This window comes from Pogona vitticeps, chromosome 12 (assembly GCF_051106095.1).
Source record: "Pogona vitticeps strain Pit_001003342236 chromosome 12, PviZW2.1, whole genome shotgun sequence".
Taxonomy (NCBI): Eukaryota; Metazoa; Chordata; class Lepidosauria; order Squamata; family Agamidae; genus Pogona; species Pogona vitticeps.
Genome location: NC_135794.1, coordinates 13,120,999 through 13,136,731, shown reverse-complemented (window position 1 = coordinate 13,136,731; position 15,733 = coordinate 13,120,999). Strand labels below are relative to the sequence as shown.

The 15,733-nt window shown below is 44.0% G+C and overlaps 1 protein-coding gene across 1 annotated transcript in view; it reads left to right on the top strand.

Moving 5' to 3' along the window:
* The window catches only part of NOX5 (NADPH oxidase 5), a 127,535-nt gene that overhangs the window by 44,580 nt on the left and 67,222 nt on the right, over window positions 1–15,733 (top strand). Inside the window, exons 7-9 of the mRNA XM_078380875.1 lie at window positions 9,534–9,657; window positions 10,499–10,649; window positions 12,479–12,689. Of these exons, the coding sequence (XP_078237001.1) occupies window positions 9,538–9,657; window positions 10,499–10,649; window positions 12,479–12,689 (482 nt within the window). The 5' untranslated portion in view covers window positions 9,534–9,537. The remainder of the gene's footprint in view (window positions 1–9,533; window positions 9,658–10,498; window positions 10,650–12,478; window positions 12,690–15,733) is intronic.

Here is a 15,733-nt window from a genome sequence, read left to right as displayed (position 1 = left end):
AAGGCTTCAAAAAGCATGTGGGAGGAACTGTTTTTAAAGGGTTTTTTTCTCCAGCCTATAGAAAAAAATTCCTTATCTTTTCAGTCTCAGGCTCCTAGGGATCTTGCTGCCCTTTCCATTGTGGAACAGGTTCTTTAATTATGTTAACCACTGTTGTATAGTCATTGTTTTCAACTTTAAATGCTGTCTTTCTGTGTTGTAAGCCACCTTGGGTCCTTTTCAAGGAGAAAGGTGGGGTAAAATATTTAAAATAAATTAATAAATAATAAACAATGGAATGAGGAGAATGATAGGAGACCATTATTGAAGAGAGTACCATCTAGACAAACATGAGTAACAGTACTCGGTCAAAGACTGGTACCAACCCTGATGGTGGGTAAATGTGTGGTTCCGTCTATTGTCTGTTGCTTGATACCTATCTGATCTAGGAGAGGCCTGTCTTCCATGACTGGGATGTTATGGAAGTGCTGTAGTGCCTTTGAGGTTTAAAGGTGGAGGTTCTTGCCCTGGTGTCTATTTACATGTCTCCCAAGATAGAAGTAAGATGTCATCAAATGAAGAGTGCTGGTAGTCCTATAATTTGAAAGTCCTCAAGGTCAAATTTAGGAGGGTGAGCCAGAGTATGTAAAGGGGTAGCTAAGAGAGATGGGGACAAATTTTAAAAATGGTGATTTGTTCTAATCCGTTATTTGTCAAGGTTAATGGATCTACAAATGTAACGAATATTCTTTGATGGATCAATCTGTTGATTCATCTGTAATTTTAACGGCTATAATATGGGCCCTTGATGACCTAGAGACACCAAATTAGCAGACGCTTGTCTACAACTCCTGAAAGTTTGGTGAACATTGGATCACGGACCCCTGAGCTATATAGTCACAAAGAGGACCCCCCCAGGAAAGATCCCCCAAGGTACTTAGAGAATCCGGAATCACAACAGAGCTTCCTATGTCTTTTCCCAACATGCCTGCCAACTTTGGTGAAGATTGGATATTGGAACTCCGAGTTATTCACCCACAAGTTGGGTCCCCCCAGGAGAGTTTACCACACGGCACAGAAGCCTATGGCATTGAGGGAGTTATATTTGGCCCCAGCAGAATTAGAGGTCCCTTTGGCAGAGGTATGCATGAGGCATTGAGTTTGTCTTCAGCTTAGCACAACGTTACATTTGCCAGTGAAGAACGGTTTGCCCTCAGGAGGACTGGAGGCAAGGAGGTATTTGGCAGCACAGCAGGCTTTTTGGTTCCATTGGGCACTGAAGAAGTTGGCAGCGGGAAAGTTGGCAGCAGGCTCTTTTGGCCCCATCGGGCACTGAGGGAAAAGGCAGCAAGAAAGCAGGCTTTTTTCGCCCCACTGGGCACTGAGGCACATGGCAGCAGCAAAGTGGTGTGTCTTGTCTCATCAGGCATTAATAAATGTTTTATTATGGTCATTGACCAGCAAAAGTAAGGAACATTATTTAAATTAGAAGACATAAAATCAATCTAAAAACACTAAAATATCTATATACATATATATAAAACTACATTCATACATCTTACTAAATATCTCCTGCCTCCCTATCATAGGCTTTATCTATGGGCTATTGCAGCTTGCATTGAGTGACAGAATTGTTATTTTGAAGCTCATAGAGCTCGTGTGATCATTATACCAAATTGGTATACACCAATTTACAGATACAGGCACTGAGGCACATGGCAGCAGCAAAGTGGGCACTTAGGAAGTTGGCAGCAGGAAAACAGACTCTTTTGGCGACATCGGGCACTGAGGGAAAGGCAGCAGGAAAGCAGGCTTTATTTGCCCCATCAGGCACTGAGGTAGTTGGCAGCAGCAAAGTGCCATGCGCTGCCCCTTTAGGCACATGGCAGCAGCAAAGTGGTGCGTGCTGCCCCATCGGGTACATGATGCATTAGGAAAGCAAGCTTTGAGGCCCCATCGGGCCACTGAGGCAAAAGGCAGCAGAGCAGACTCTGATCTTCTTCAGCAACATCAGATGTGCCTGCAAAGCAAAGGTTTTTGCCCCCAGGAGGCAACTAAGATTGCTTACAACTTCCAACAGCACCATCAGATGAACAGGGTCGATGCCATTAACAGCGGTTAATCTGAGGGGCTGTCAGAAACAGATCAGCTCTGCAACCTGAAGCCGGGTGATGGGGCGACAAAGATGCTTGTTTAGAAATAGAAAGGTGGGGATTGCAACTTGGCTGCTGATAAAAATAGCCTTCGGAGGTTTGGGGGGGGGGCTTAGACAATCCGACCCCCTTGGCACAGGTTGAAAACCAGACTAGCTCTGCAGTCTGAAGCCGGGCAATGGGATGACGCCTGGACAGGCTTTGGGTGGGGTTGAGAGAGGCCCTCGTTGGCACAGGGGTGTGTGCTTGGACAGGCTTTGGGTGGGGCAGAGCCTGGACTAGGAGACTCACCTGCCCACCAACATCTAACTAGACTTGCTGACAACCTTCAAAGATACAAAGATGCTTGTTTAGAACTAGAAAGCTAGGGATTGCAACTTGGCTGCTGAGACCGCTCGGATATGATAAAGGTAGCTCTCGGAGCTTTAGGGGGGCTTAGACAGGTTGGCCCCCTTGGCACGTGTTGAAAACCAGACGAGCTCTGCAGCCGGGCGATGGGGCCATGTCCAGACAGGCTTTGGGTAGGGCAGAGCAGACAGGCCTTTTGTAATGTAGCCCAAATGGAAGGAGCTGCAGGATTAGGAAATTGTTCAAATGGCCAGCAACGTCATTGACTTTTTGCCCCATCAGGCACTGAGGACATTCGCAGCTGGAAAGCAGGCTTTTTGGCCACATCAGGGCACTGAGGCAAAAAGCAGGTGACTCTGGTCTTCTTCTTCTGCAACATCATATTTGCCCGCAAAGTTACTTAAGGTTGTCCCCAGGAGGCTACTGGGCAGCAACAGAAGGAGAATAGGGTCTGACTGCAAGGTGCTACTAATGGCGGTTAATCAGGGTGGCCGCTGGGCTTCTCGAGCGGAAGACCAGCAGTTTGAATCCATGCAATGGGGTGGACCTGAGCTCTTGTCCCTTGTTCCGGCTTCTGCCTACTTACTGAGTTAAACTGCTGCTGAGCCACTGGGCTTGTTGTAAGTTCTGTTGTTATTGATGATGTTGGCACGGGGATGGCTGAATGCCCGGATAGCTTGGGGTGTGTGTGTGTGGCTGAAGCTGTGAAATTAAATTTTCCCCAAGGTAGCAACAGTGGTACCAGCAACAACAGTAGCAGATTAATAAGGTGGACAGAGTCTGGGGGCCCCTGGACAGGCTTTGCCATGGTTGGGGCTTGGATGACCTGCCAACACCTTTGGTGGGACAGAGCCCACCTCTCGGGGGATTATCACCAGCAGGAGCACAGGGACACTTGGCTCGAGTGGAAGATCCCAGTTTGTCCCAGGTCCTGCCTACCTACTCACACAGTAGAAATGCCTAGAAAGCTGGAATGAATAGTCTTCCAGGAATTTGGAATGAAGCCCGACTGGATTTTGGAGCACCGTGTTGGCATGGGAGGGCTGGATGCAGCAAAGCAAGCAGAGAGGCAGGGAGGAGTTGGAATAAACATGGCCTGATGACACAACTTCAACCAGGAGACCCAATTTGGAAGGGTCATAGGCATCCTTCAGTCTCAAGAGACTATAATTGAGGAGTGTCCTCTCCAGAGCATGAAGCCTGGGTAAAGTAATATGGAGGATAGGCTATTATCCAAGCACCAGATCCCCCCTCTCCGTGTTGCTGAAATGGTCCAATGGAAAGGCAAGAGCCAATACAACTGGTTCCAGCAACGTCGCAGGAGTTGGCAGAACGACACGAACTACCTTCGGGACTCCAGCTCCAGATTTTGCCTCAAGGGTCCAGAGCTACTTTGGGGGAATCAGGAGGCCTCGTCTTTTGAAACAGTCCAAAAGAGCCAGAGGAAAAAAGAGCTGCCTGGGGAGTAAGGGGAGGAGAAGGAGCAATGGGACCAGGGAGGAAGACCGAGGGCGGGAAACGGGGAAAAGGAGAGAAAGCCAGAAAATTGCGGGGGAGGGGAAGAGAGAGAGAGAGAGAAGATAGGGGAGGGAGTGCCTCATCCTCCCAGGCTATCGGCTTTAGTAGCTTCACTGCCCAAGTCGGTGGATCCCTCTTTCTCTCTGCCGCTACCTTTTGTTTCTCTTGCAGTCACGGCTACGTTTCTATTGAAAATTGAAAATTCCCTATGTCCCCCTTCCCATGCAGATGCAAGTGACTCTAAATGTCCCCAGATTTAAAACAGATCAAATAAATTGATCAGTCTTACGAATCTTGAAAGAGAATGGTTGGGTCTACCCCCTTTTTATTTGGAAAAAAAATCCAGGCTGTGTAGGTTGAAGTACTGATCCTCAAAAAGGATTTTCAAAAAGGAAAAAAAATGTGACTTTGTTACACCAGCTTACCAGCCAGAGAGTTCCAAAGTAGATACATCGTTGAAACTTTCTGGGGAGAATGTTGGAGAACAATGAAAGCAGATTTTCTTTAAAGGGTTAAAACAAGGCTGGCTTTAAAGAAATTAATGGAGTGACTGCCCTCCAGAAAGGGGCATTTTGCCATGCATCTCCAAAGAACGAGCATACTGTACAGTTTTGTAAGGCATATTCAAAGTATTTCTCTATTAGAAAAACAGAGCAGTTGTGTTTGCCCAAATCCTGAGTTCTTTAAGTAAATATTTCTGAAACCAGTAAATATTTAAGTTTTGGAAGGGTCTTGAGGTAGGAATTGTAGGAGGCACTGAAAGTAGGGTGTGTTGCCCCATCAGGTACTGAGGAAGCTGGCAGCCAGAAAGCAGGCCTTTTGGCTCCATTGGAGCACTGCGGCAAAAGACAGCAGCAGACTTCTTTAGCAACATCGCATTTGCCTGCAAAGTTGTTTGTCCCCAGGAGGCAACTGAAGTCAAAACAGCATCAGCAACAGCAGGAGAATAGGGTGGGCAGAGCCTGGCCCTCTTGGCACGGTCAGACGTACTTTGGAACATCAACTTCAAATCAATACAACAGGGCTATGCCTGGGCAGGCTTGGTGGGGCTGAGGCCGGCCAGAAATGACTCAAAGATAGCCCTCAGAGGTTTTGGAGGGCTTAGGCAGGCCAACCTCTTCACCTAAGCCCTGGTCCATGGAGGGAGGGAGGATCCTGGTGCCACAGCAGTCTCCAGGGACCGAATGAGGGCATGAATTAGGGGATGACCTGCCCCAGGCTTGCAGTATAACCACAAGAGATGTCTGTGGTTTCCAAGAAGGACTTGAGCACCTCCACCATCTGGGAGAGGGCCAGCCAATCAATGGCACTGATGCCCACCTATCTCCCCCAGGGCAGAATGGGCATGGAGGACATGATGTCCTCCATAATGGCCTTCTGTTCCACCAGGTGGGACACCATAGTGTAGGTGGAGTTCCACCTGGTGGGCAGGTCTGTCAGGAGAACGTGGGTTTCCTGGCCCAATTCCTGCTGCCTCTCACGCAGCCGGCAGGCAGCTTTCAGGTTGCAGGAGAAGTGGCCCACCAGTTGGCATTTCTCCAGGAGTGCCTGTGTCTCCCGGGTGTCTGCATCCCACTCGGGCTTGACGTGACTGCCCAGGCCAAGGGCATTATGCACCACAAGGTACAATTTGTGCACCATGCATACAATGCCCTCAAAGCCCACCGCATTCAATGCCACCAAAATGTTACACCCAGCATCTGTGACCATGTGGCCATGGGTCTCCTCCTCCTCCAGTGCCCACTCCTGAAGGGCAGACAGAAACTCATCGGTGGTGATCCACCCCATCACCTGAGCTTCCATGTGCTGCACCTGTAGCAGAATGGACCTGTGGCCTGGAGGCAGGGCAAGGGCCTCCCCCTGTGGCCCTGTCGCCGATGCCCTGCTACTACTCAGTCCTCTGGCTGCCACCAGTGGGCTGTGAGTGAGAGGTAGTCATGCTGACCTCCACTCCACAGGTCCGCTGTGAAGTGCACCTTGCACCCCTGTAGCCATGAAAAGTGGTCACAGACCACCTGCCTCACAGAGTCATAGAGCGAGGGCAGCACTCTAGAACTGAGAGTTCTCCATGAAGGGAGGTCGTACCAGGAGGTAAAAAAATGCAGCAACTGATGGAAGGCTTGGGATTCCACGATGGACAGTGGAAGTCTGAGCAGGGCGATTGTCTCAGCAATGAGACAAGTGGCCACCTGCTGGGCCTTGCCCTTCGACCGCCAGCTGAGGGTCATGGTGGACCCAACGGGTGCCACTTTGTGAAGTGTGGCCTGCTTCATGCTCCTAGCCCCAGTAACCCCTGTGGCTGCCCTTTTGAAAGGAGGCCCCTCCTCCTGCCTCCCTCCTGCCTCCCCTGGAGCTGCTCTTTTCCCTCTCCCAGACGGTGCAGACGAAGTGCCTTCCCTGGACAGGAGCCTTAGGCGGTGCCTCTCCAGCTGTTGGCGGAGGGTGGTGGAGGACAGATGCCTGGGGTCCGGCTCCCTCCGGACCACCGCCAAGGCAAGCATTGCAGCATGCCAGCTGTGGGTCATCGCTGAGCACCATGAAATGATCCCACATGGTCCCTCTGCCATGTTTGCCAAATGAAGACCCACTGCCTGCCCCTGACTGCTGGTCTGGGAAGAACTCTGTGTCCCAGAGGTGCTGCTCATCTGGGAGGAGGGAACAGATGACTCTGGGGACAGGAGTAGGGGGAACTGTGAAGCCTGCCCTGCTGTTACCGGGTCCAAATCAGACTGGGGATCTTCAGAAACCACCAATAACTCCTCAGAGTTCACTAGGAAGAGGAGCAGCAGTTCTTTAGGCACCTCTGTAAGCTGTGCTTCTGTGCCTGCCTCCAAGGCCACCGGAGGAGGAACAGTGGTGGTTGTAGTAGACGTACACATGGTGGTGATGGACATGCTGCCACTGCCTAGCCTGCGTAGCATCACAGCCTTCTTCCCCTTGGACTGGCCATGAAGAAATCCCTTCATTTTCTACTTCCTGCCTAACAAACCAACTAAACAAATAAAATAATAATAATCCAATTATTAAAACAATGGAGAGAGGGAGTGACTGTGCAAATGTTATTTTTTGAATGATGGTGTGGTGGACTAAATTTTTACTAAAATGTGACCTCCCTACCAAAACAAAGCCTCCCCTCAGTATAATGTAATTATTAAAAATGACCCCCGACCCACTGTGGCTTGAATGAAAATCTAAAAAAATCCAAAAAATAAAAGCCCTGCCAGCTAAGTCTCAGTCTGAGACATGCATGTACACACAAGTCACACCAATTTCGCTTCAGGGAAAAGGAGAAAAAAGGATTGAACCAGCTACACCCCCACCCACCCACTGTGCCTGAGATGCAAGCCTCCCAAGTCCAAAACTAAACTTTTGAAAACTGATTGAATAATGTAGTCCTGCCAAGCTAAACATGCACACACATACACAAGTCACACCAACAAATTGCCATCCACCCACTGTGCCTCAGATGCAAGCCTCCGCTTGCCTGAAGATGACACACATGACACAAGCCTCCAGGAAAAACAAAGTTTGAAAAAAGTCCTTCCAAGTAGCCTAAGCTACGTGAAAATCCCTTCCAAAATTCCCAGTACAGTTGATGATGATGAATGATAATTTTGAAAAAGAGAAATATAAGTGACACATTCATTTGCTTTGCTGCCACAAAAGTGAAACCAAACCACCAGAGCAACAACAAGCCAACAGCAGCAACTGTTCTCACTCCGGAGAGAACAGAACACCGCTAAGTGACAATGTCCAAATTAGTACTCACTTTTGTTGGCAGCGGTTTAGACATTAATGACTGTGTGTTGTGTTATTTTGAGGGGACATCACATTTACACTGTTATACAAGCTGTATACTCACTGCTTTACATTGTAGCCAAGTGTCATTTCTTCAGTGTTGTCACATGAAAAGACATACTAAAATATTTATGAAATGTGAGGAGGTGTACTCATTTCTGTGATATACTGTATATACCGGTATGTATGCATTGTGCTTCTGGTGATACTCTCATTAGACAGCTTATTTTTAATTATGGCAAAATTCCTGTATATATTTATGATAATACCACAGAAATCTTCCACAAGTGACACACTGTCACCTGATCTGCAGGAGCAGGGAGACTGCAGGGGACAGAGAGAGCAAGCCACAAAAGTTAGGGTGGAGAAAGAGGCATCATTTTCTTCTGAGATGCAGACTAAATAGTAGGTACTAACTGCAAAATATTGTCATGAGTCACTAGCCCTGAGTACTGACAGGATGAAAAGGCTTCCAGCAGTTCAAGGGGCTGTTTTACTATATAAACAGCTTTCACACGGCTGAAAATCCGTGGAAGCAACAAGTCAAACCTCTGGCTTGCATCCACGCTCCTGACAACCTTGAATCGTGTTCTCTGGACTCTGACCCTGGACTATGTTGTGTGAGTTGGCTTTGGTATTTGGATATCGGCTCTGCATTCCCTGAATTCCTGACATAGAACTGGCTTATTGGATTCTGCTGTTGTAACCCCCGGGAATGTGAAAAATATCCTGGTTTAACTTTCTTTGGCTTATTTGACTTTTCATACAACATATAAGCCCACATGTACATTAACTAAAGTAAATGCCAATCCAGCATATCTCCTGCTTCCTAAACCCCTGTCCTCATTAGCTGTGGGTTTTTTTCACTGCTATGCTATTGTTGGAAATGGGACTCATAGTGGACTTTCAAATTTTACTTTTTCATATACACTGTCTGGAATAGTTATTGACCATGTTGGCTAGGAGATTGTGGGAGTTGTAATCCGAGAAAATATCTCTGGCAATCTCTGCTTCATTATATGTACAAATATATTACTTTTCTATGCACATTACAGTAATGTGAGGCCCAGTTAATTTAGTACGATGTATTTTGAGTAAGATACTCAGTGTGATATAATGGATAGTGTGACAGACTAGGACTCAGGAGGCCTGGGTTTGAATCCCTGCACAACCATGGAAAATCACTGGGATTATGGCACCAGCACAACCACTCCTTAAATATCACACCTTAAAAGCCCTATATGCATGCCTATACGTTTGTTCTGAATTGACAGCACATAGCCACAAATGTCTGAGTAAACAGTTCAAAGAGCTATATAAGAAAAATACATGCAGAATTGGTCCTTTAAAAAGACATAATTTCCTTCTCATTGTCTGAAAGCTATTTCAGAAATATGAACAACAGTAACAAAAATAACAAGTTTCAGAAGATGTAGCCATGTTAGTCTGTGCAAGCATATCAGGCAAAGTCCAGAGAATCAAAACAAAACAAAAACAATAACAAGCAGAATTATCTAATAATAAACTCATTCTCAGCCAAATTCAGATAAAATACTTATACAGCCATGCTTTTCTCTCACTGAAAACCAGTCTACCTTCATCTTTTGCCTTGACAATGTTAGTTTTTCTAGTCTGTTGTTAGCTTACTTTTTGATTGCTCTTGTTTATCCAGCACCTGAGATGCTTTTCTGCACAAGTACTTTGAAAAAAATAATCATTCTAGTTCTGATTTCTCAGCACCATGAACTTAGATGACAACGCAAAATGGCTTGAGTGGGTAGCCAAGCAGTTTGGGAGTATTGCCGGTGATGATAAAGAGATTGACTTCGAAGCGTTCAAAACTGCTCTCAAGGTGAAGGAGGCAAGTTTCATCCATGGATTAGGAAACAAGGTTATGAGGTGATGGAACATAAGCCCTGCATAAATAACCCACATACAGTACAAGCAACGATCACTAAGGAATTCCTCTTTTACCCAGGGGGAAGAATCAATGCATATAGATTTATCTATGTGCTAGTGCTACCTAGACATACAATCTGGGATGCTGAATAGGAAGTGCATATTGAAGTGATGGAGACAAAGCAGTTGTGGGATGAGAGGGAAGGTAGAAGCAGAGGTCTGAGGCAAAGAGTAGTAGAAGCAGAAGGATGGAGAAAACCTCATTTAGGGCCAAAGGAGCATGCTGGTGCCTAGAAACAAAGAATAGCAAATGTATGAATGAGTAGATGCATATGGGCAGAAGTCAGAACAGGCATTCCTATCTTGAAATGAATCACCAATCAAATCTTTGCCTGTAAGGATATGATCAGATGGTGGTATAGGATCATGTTTGATTGCACTGGAGGCAATTTCCCTTGAATTGCTCTAGCTGCCTCCAAAAATATAGCCCTGCCACTGGGCAAAAAGGTCCATATTGGGTGTGGAGCAGGGTCAGGCTGGCTTGTGATTTCCTGTGTGTCATCCAATCCCTGGAAAATAGCTCAAACCAGATATGCCACAAGCAGTCCAAAACATGAGCTACTGTATATATCTGTCTGATCACACCCCAAGTCTCCAGTTTAGCAATATTTCAAGGACTCGGTTACTTCCCCCCCCCCAGTAGATTTAAAGCAAAATGGAGTAAAAGGACAGAGTAATGGAAAGTTGAGGAACTGGTTTAAACATCTTCAGCTTACTCTGCAAACTCTTTTTCTTTTCTATAGTCTTTTTTTGCTGAGCGATTCTTTGCTTTGTTTGACTCGGATGGAAGTGGTACCATCAGTTTGGATGAGCTGCTAGAGGCCTTGAATCAGCTGATTAAAGGAAGTGAAACAGACAAGCTCCGGTTCCTCTTCCAGGTTTATGATGTGGATGGTAAAATTCCAAACAGTATACTTGCTAATTCATCTCTTATCAAAACATTAACTTAAAAGTAGAATAAGTAGACCAGTATTCAAGAAGTGTAGGTTTCAGATTTGTGCAGAATTATTAACTGTGAAACATTTACAACATCATTCAACTCAATGTCAGATTCAGGTGTTCAGAAAGATCTGCCAGAATCTAACAAAAGGAAACTAGAAACATCAAATAAAACCCAGTAGTTGAAGAAAGACCAAGTCTAAAGTTATAGAATAATGTTTCTTCCCTCAGTAAATAGGCCAAGTATACTGTATTATTTTATAGCCTTCTTTTGTGGCTATTGAAAAGAAAGAGTTAATATGAGACTCATGAAAATAATTCATTCATAGGACACTAAAAGGCTAGAAATCCATAACAAATAAATTCTGGAAAATTCTCGATAATAGCTGAAAGGGGGTGTGTGTCCATGTAGGTTCTGTTGAGTGACAATATTATTTACATACACTCCTCAGATTCCACAGGTTCACTTATTTTAAAAACAAAGTATATACTGTATTTTTCCGTGTATAAAATGACACATTTCCTTAATTAGACAAAAATTGAGGGTTGTTTTATACACAGAAGATAGCCGCTTTCCCCTGCCTTTTGTGAAGCCACGGGGCTTAGCAAAAAGGAAGGGAAAGCTCCCTTTGGATAAAGCATTAATGAAAGGGCAGCACGATCACAGCCCTTTGATCCTGAAGCCCTTTCATGGCTGCTTCACCCACTCCCCGAGCCGCGCAGCCATGAAAGGGCTGCAGAATCCTGAAGCCCTTTCATGGCTGCTTTACCCACCTTGTGGGGCTTAGGAAGTGGGTGAAGCAGCCGTGAAAGGGCTTCAGGATCAAAGGGCTGCAATCGTGCAGCCCTTTCATCACTGCTTTACACAAAAGGAGCCTTCCTTTCCTTTTTGCTAAGCCCCATGGCTTTACAAAAGGCAAGGAAAAGCAGCAGTCACTTTGACAGGTGCTTTTCCTTGCCTTTTTGCAAAACCAAAAGGCAAGGAAAAGCTTTTTTGCTAAGCCCGTGGCTTTGCAAAAGGCAAGGGAAAACGGCGGTCAAAGGGAATCCTTTGATCTCTGCTTTTCCCTTCCTTTTGCTAAGCTCCACAGCTTAGCAAAAGGAAGGGAAAAGCAGGGATCAAATTTTCTACTTTGGTGTTATAAAAGGGGGGGTCGTCTTATAAACGGAAAAATACGGTAATCCTGAACATATCAGCTATCTCAGAGGAAAATAAACAAATGGACCAAAAAATATTGCAGCTTCCTTCTATTATGTCAGCATGTGTAAGTGTGAGTTAAATGCTTTATCTTGGCATTTTAAGAATATATCTGTAATGTCTGTATCTTTTTCTTTTTAATAATCTTCTAAAGAAGGCCATACAATAACTGGCCCAAATTGACTGGGTCTGTGGAACAATTGTTTTTCTATGCCTTGAAATATGCTCTCTTCTTTTACAGTTTAGACTTTAGCAATAGAATTTTTTAGCAGCTGTTCCAAAATCTAACAGCATATAGAGCTAGTAGGCTTTTAAACAACTTGAATGGGCAGACAGCTTAGGCAAACATGTGAATTAACTAATTTATTTAAGATATTTATTTACTTTCTTTGAAAGGAGTATTAAAATGGCTCGCACAAGAAATTAAGGCAATAATCTAAACATTTTTAACACTCTAGTTCTACTGCAATTCTGTTAGCACTACTCTGGTCTTACAGGCACTTGATTCCTGTTCAGGTGAGGTGTTAAATTTGGCCTGTTGCAGTCAGTTTATTTGGTGTCAACTGTAAGTTCTTTTTTGTTGTAGGCAGTGGGTCTATTAAACCGGACGAACTGCGCACTGTCTTAAAATCATGTCTGAAAGAGAGTTCAATATCTTTGCCAGAGCAGAAGTTGGATGACCTCACAACAGCTCTCTTTGAGTCTGCAGATTCTGACAACAATGGATACATAACCTTTGAGGAGCTGAGGAAAGAACTGGAACATTTTCCAGAAGTCATGCAGAATATAACCATAAGGTATTTTTTCTCTTTCCATACTCCATACTCTTGTCTTCAAAGTCTGTTATTCCATATGAACAGGGAGAAGAGGATATTGTCAACCAAGTTCTAACGTTTGAGCTTCTTTTATATAAAATTTTTATATTAAAAAAAATCTAAACTATAATATGCACGCTAACATTTTTCTAAACATTGGAGGGTTCTACAGACACCAATCCAAGCACATGGTCAAGACAGCACAGTAAGTACAGTACAAACAATTCAAGGCATCTGCATTGTCTTGCATACACATTGGGTATTTGCATATCCCAAGAAGATAGTATAAACTGTGTACCTTTACTCAAATACACATGGACATACCAGCAGAAAGCTACCATATGACAGGATCAGCTGAATGAAAGAGCAGTAAGATGTCACTTTTAAGCAGAGGTCTTATCGTGCACACTGCTGTACATATAAAAATAAATGTGCAAGGGCACGTCACCAAACATGAGAAAACAACCACAGATGTACAAAGATTGTGTTATATCTGACACAAACGACAGGTTAGGTATTTGAAATCATGAATAGGGCAAAATGCATAAATTATCTAAAATTTTATTTTTACATTTACAACAGATTGATGGTATTTTTGTTGTAGTGTTTCATTGATATTGTTCCCTGACCATATGCTCTTGTTTAAAGCAGAGCAGCTTCGTTCAAATCCAGTACTAGAAACAGGATCCTCTTCCCTCTTTCTCAGTTTATCTTATTTGTCATGAATTAGCATGGGATTTTCTGAGATTAGTGTCCACAAACTGCACTTTTAAAAGTGACTTCACTGGAAATCTCTCTTCCATTAAGAAAACATTTAAATCCTTTTTTGTCAAAATGTTTTTAATAAAACCTGCCCCTAACTTCTCTTCTGGATAGAGCAGCTAGATGCTCTCACAGTACCCTCTGCCTGTCTTTGACAGCAGCCCCTTTCCTTCCTCAATTAACAGACATCTAGCAGAAATGTGCTTCCCAGTTGCTTGCCAGTACTCTTTCTTCATGACACCACAGACTGTCTCAAGACATTTTCATCAGAAGAAACGAGCGGGTGCTGATAAGTATTGAACCTTTCCCAGAAAAAATTGAGCTAGGAAGCTGTAACTGCCACAGTATTCTTCATATTCCCCCAGGAAGTCAATGCACTTGTGACATCTGTCCTGCAGATTCTTAAGTCCCTGCAAATAAAATTCTTCCGACTTCTGGTGTAACCACTCATTTGCAGCATTAGTTGCCTCCAGAACACTCCCAAATCGTTGTCTTTTTAGGTGTTTTTTGAGTTTGGGGAACAGATAATAGAAGGAGCCAGGTCGGGAGAATAGGATGAATGGGGCATCACTTGAAAGCCTAAGGATGTCAAGTTTTGCCATTGTTTCACCTGCATGACAAGGCATTGTCATGCAACAGGATGACACCTTTGGAGAGCTTTCCTTAACATTTTTCCTTGATGTTTTGTCTCAACTTTGTCAATAAACAACTGAAAACATGGATGTTCAGGCAGGCCTTCCCCCTTTCTACCTAATACCTTCTTTTTTGTTATAATATATCCCGTTTCTCGCCATCTTTGGGAAAAAATTTTATTCTATCTTTTAATTTATGTAAATTATTATTTGTGATGTGGTTTGTTGTATGTTTATTTTTTTTAAGTGCATGTTGTAAGCCGCCTAGAGTGGTCACAATTGACTAGATAGGCGGGGTATAAATGAAATTAAATAAATAAATAAATAAATAAATAAATAAATAAATAAATAAATAAATAAATAAATAAATAAATAAATAAATAAATAAATAAAGCACAGTAATATTTTGCATTGATGGTTGAACCCTGTTGGAGGTAGTCCACCAGCAGAACTCACTTCTTATCCCAAAAACCTGTTGCCATTTGCTTCTGCACTGACCTTTGCACTTGGAACTTCTGTGGCCTGGGGGAACCACTGTGCCTACATTCCTTACAGTTCCTTTGTCTCAGGATCATAACAGTAGATCCATGTCTCATCACCAGTTACCAGTTTGCCCAGGAAACCTGACTCATTTCTTGCAAAATGTTCCAAAACAGCCACCAATGATTCCACAAGTTTCCTCTTTTGTTCAGTTGTCAAAAGTTTGGGGATCCACTTTGTTGCCAGCTTTCTCATTTCCAAGTCGTTGTGGATAATGGCACCAACTTTCTCACAGGATATTGCCAGATATATAGCAATATTTGTGGCTGATATTCGGCCATCCCCCATGATCATGTCATGGATGGCTTTTACATTTGCAGGCACAGAGACAGAAACAGGCCTTCCACTGGGTTTCTCACTTTTAACACCGAAATGGTCAGTTTTAAAATGGACAACCCAATGTTTAACTTTTGCATATGAAGGGCCACTGTTGCCCATAGTTTGTGACATTTCATCATGGATCTACTTTGCACCTTCCCCTTGGAGAAAAAGGAACTTGATTATGGTCCTATGCTCTTCCACATAGAACTTTTCTGGAGGAGCTGCCACGTTCAATTTGGAGCTGAAAATGAAAGAGAAGTTAAAATCATAGGTAGTTGATTTTTGTGCCATTGAATACAGATAAATTGGCCAATACACCCTGCAATTTATAGCTTCCTAGCTGAATTTTTTTCTGGGAAAGGCTCAGTACTTATTAGCACCCCCTCGTAAATGATAAGATTGTGCCCTCCATTTCACTTTCAAAAGCTGATGAGAACAGGAAAGGAAAAAAAGGAATTCCAAGTGAGGCAGAAGTGGAGATGCATTGTGTGCTGCTAAAAAAGATGAGACAGAATGATAAAATGCATAAAGAGAAAAAAAACAGGTAGGTTTCCCACTCTGATTCCACAATCCCTAAATGCACTCACACGTCAGTAGATAACAAAATCATTGTTATTGTTTATAAAGCTTCAATGTGTGAGGGGACAGACGGGGCTCCTGGGGGGTGTAGTCCCATGAGCTGCTGTGTTTACTGCCAGATAGAGAAAGACACTGGCATCACAGCCCGTTCTGAACCAAAGCTGCCGCTATTCCTCTATTCTAGATTCAGTT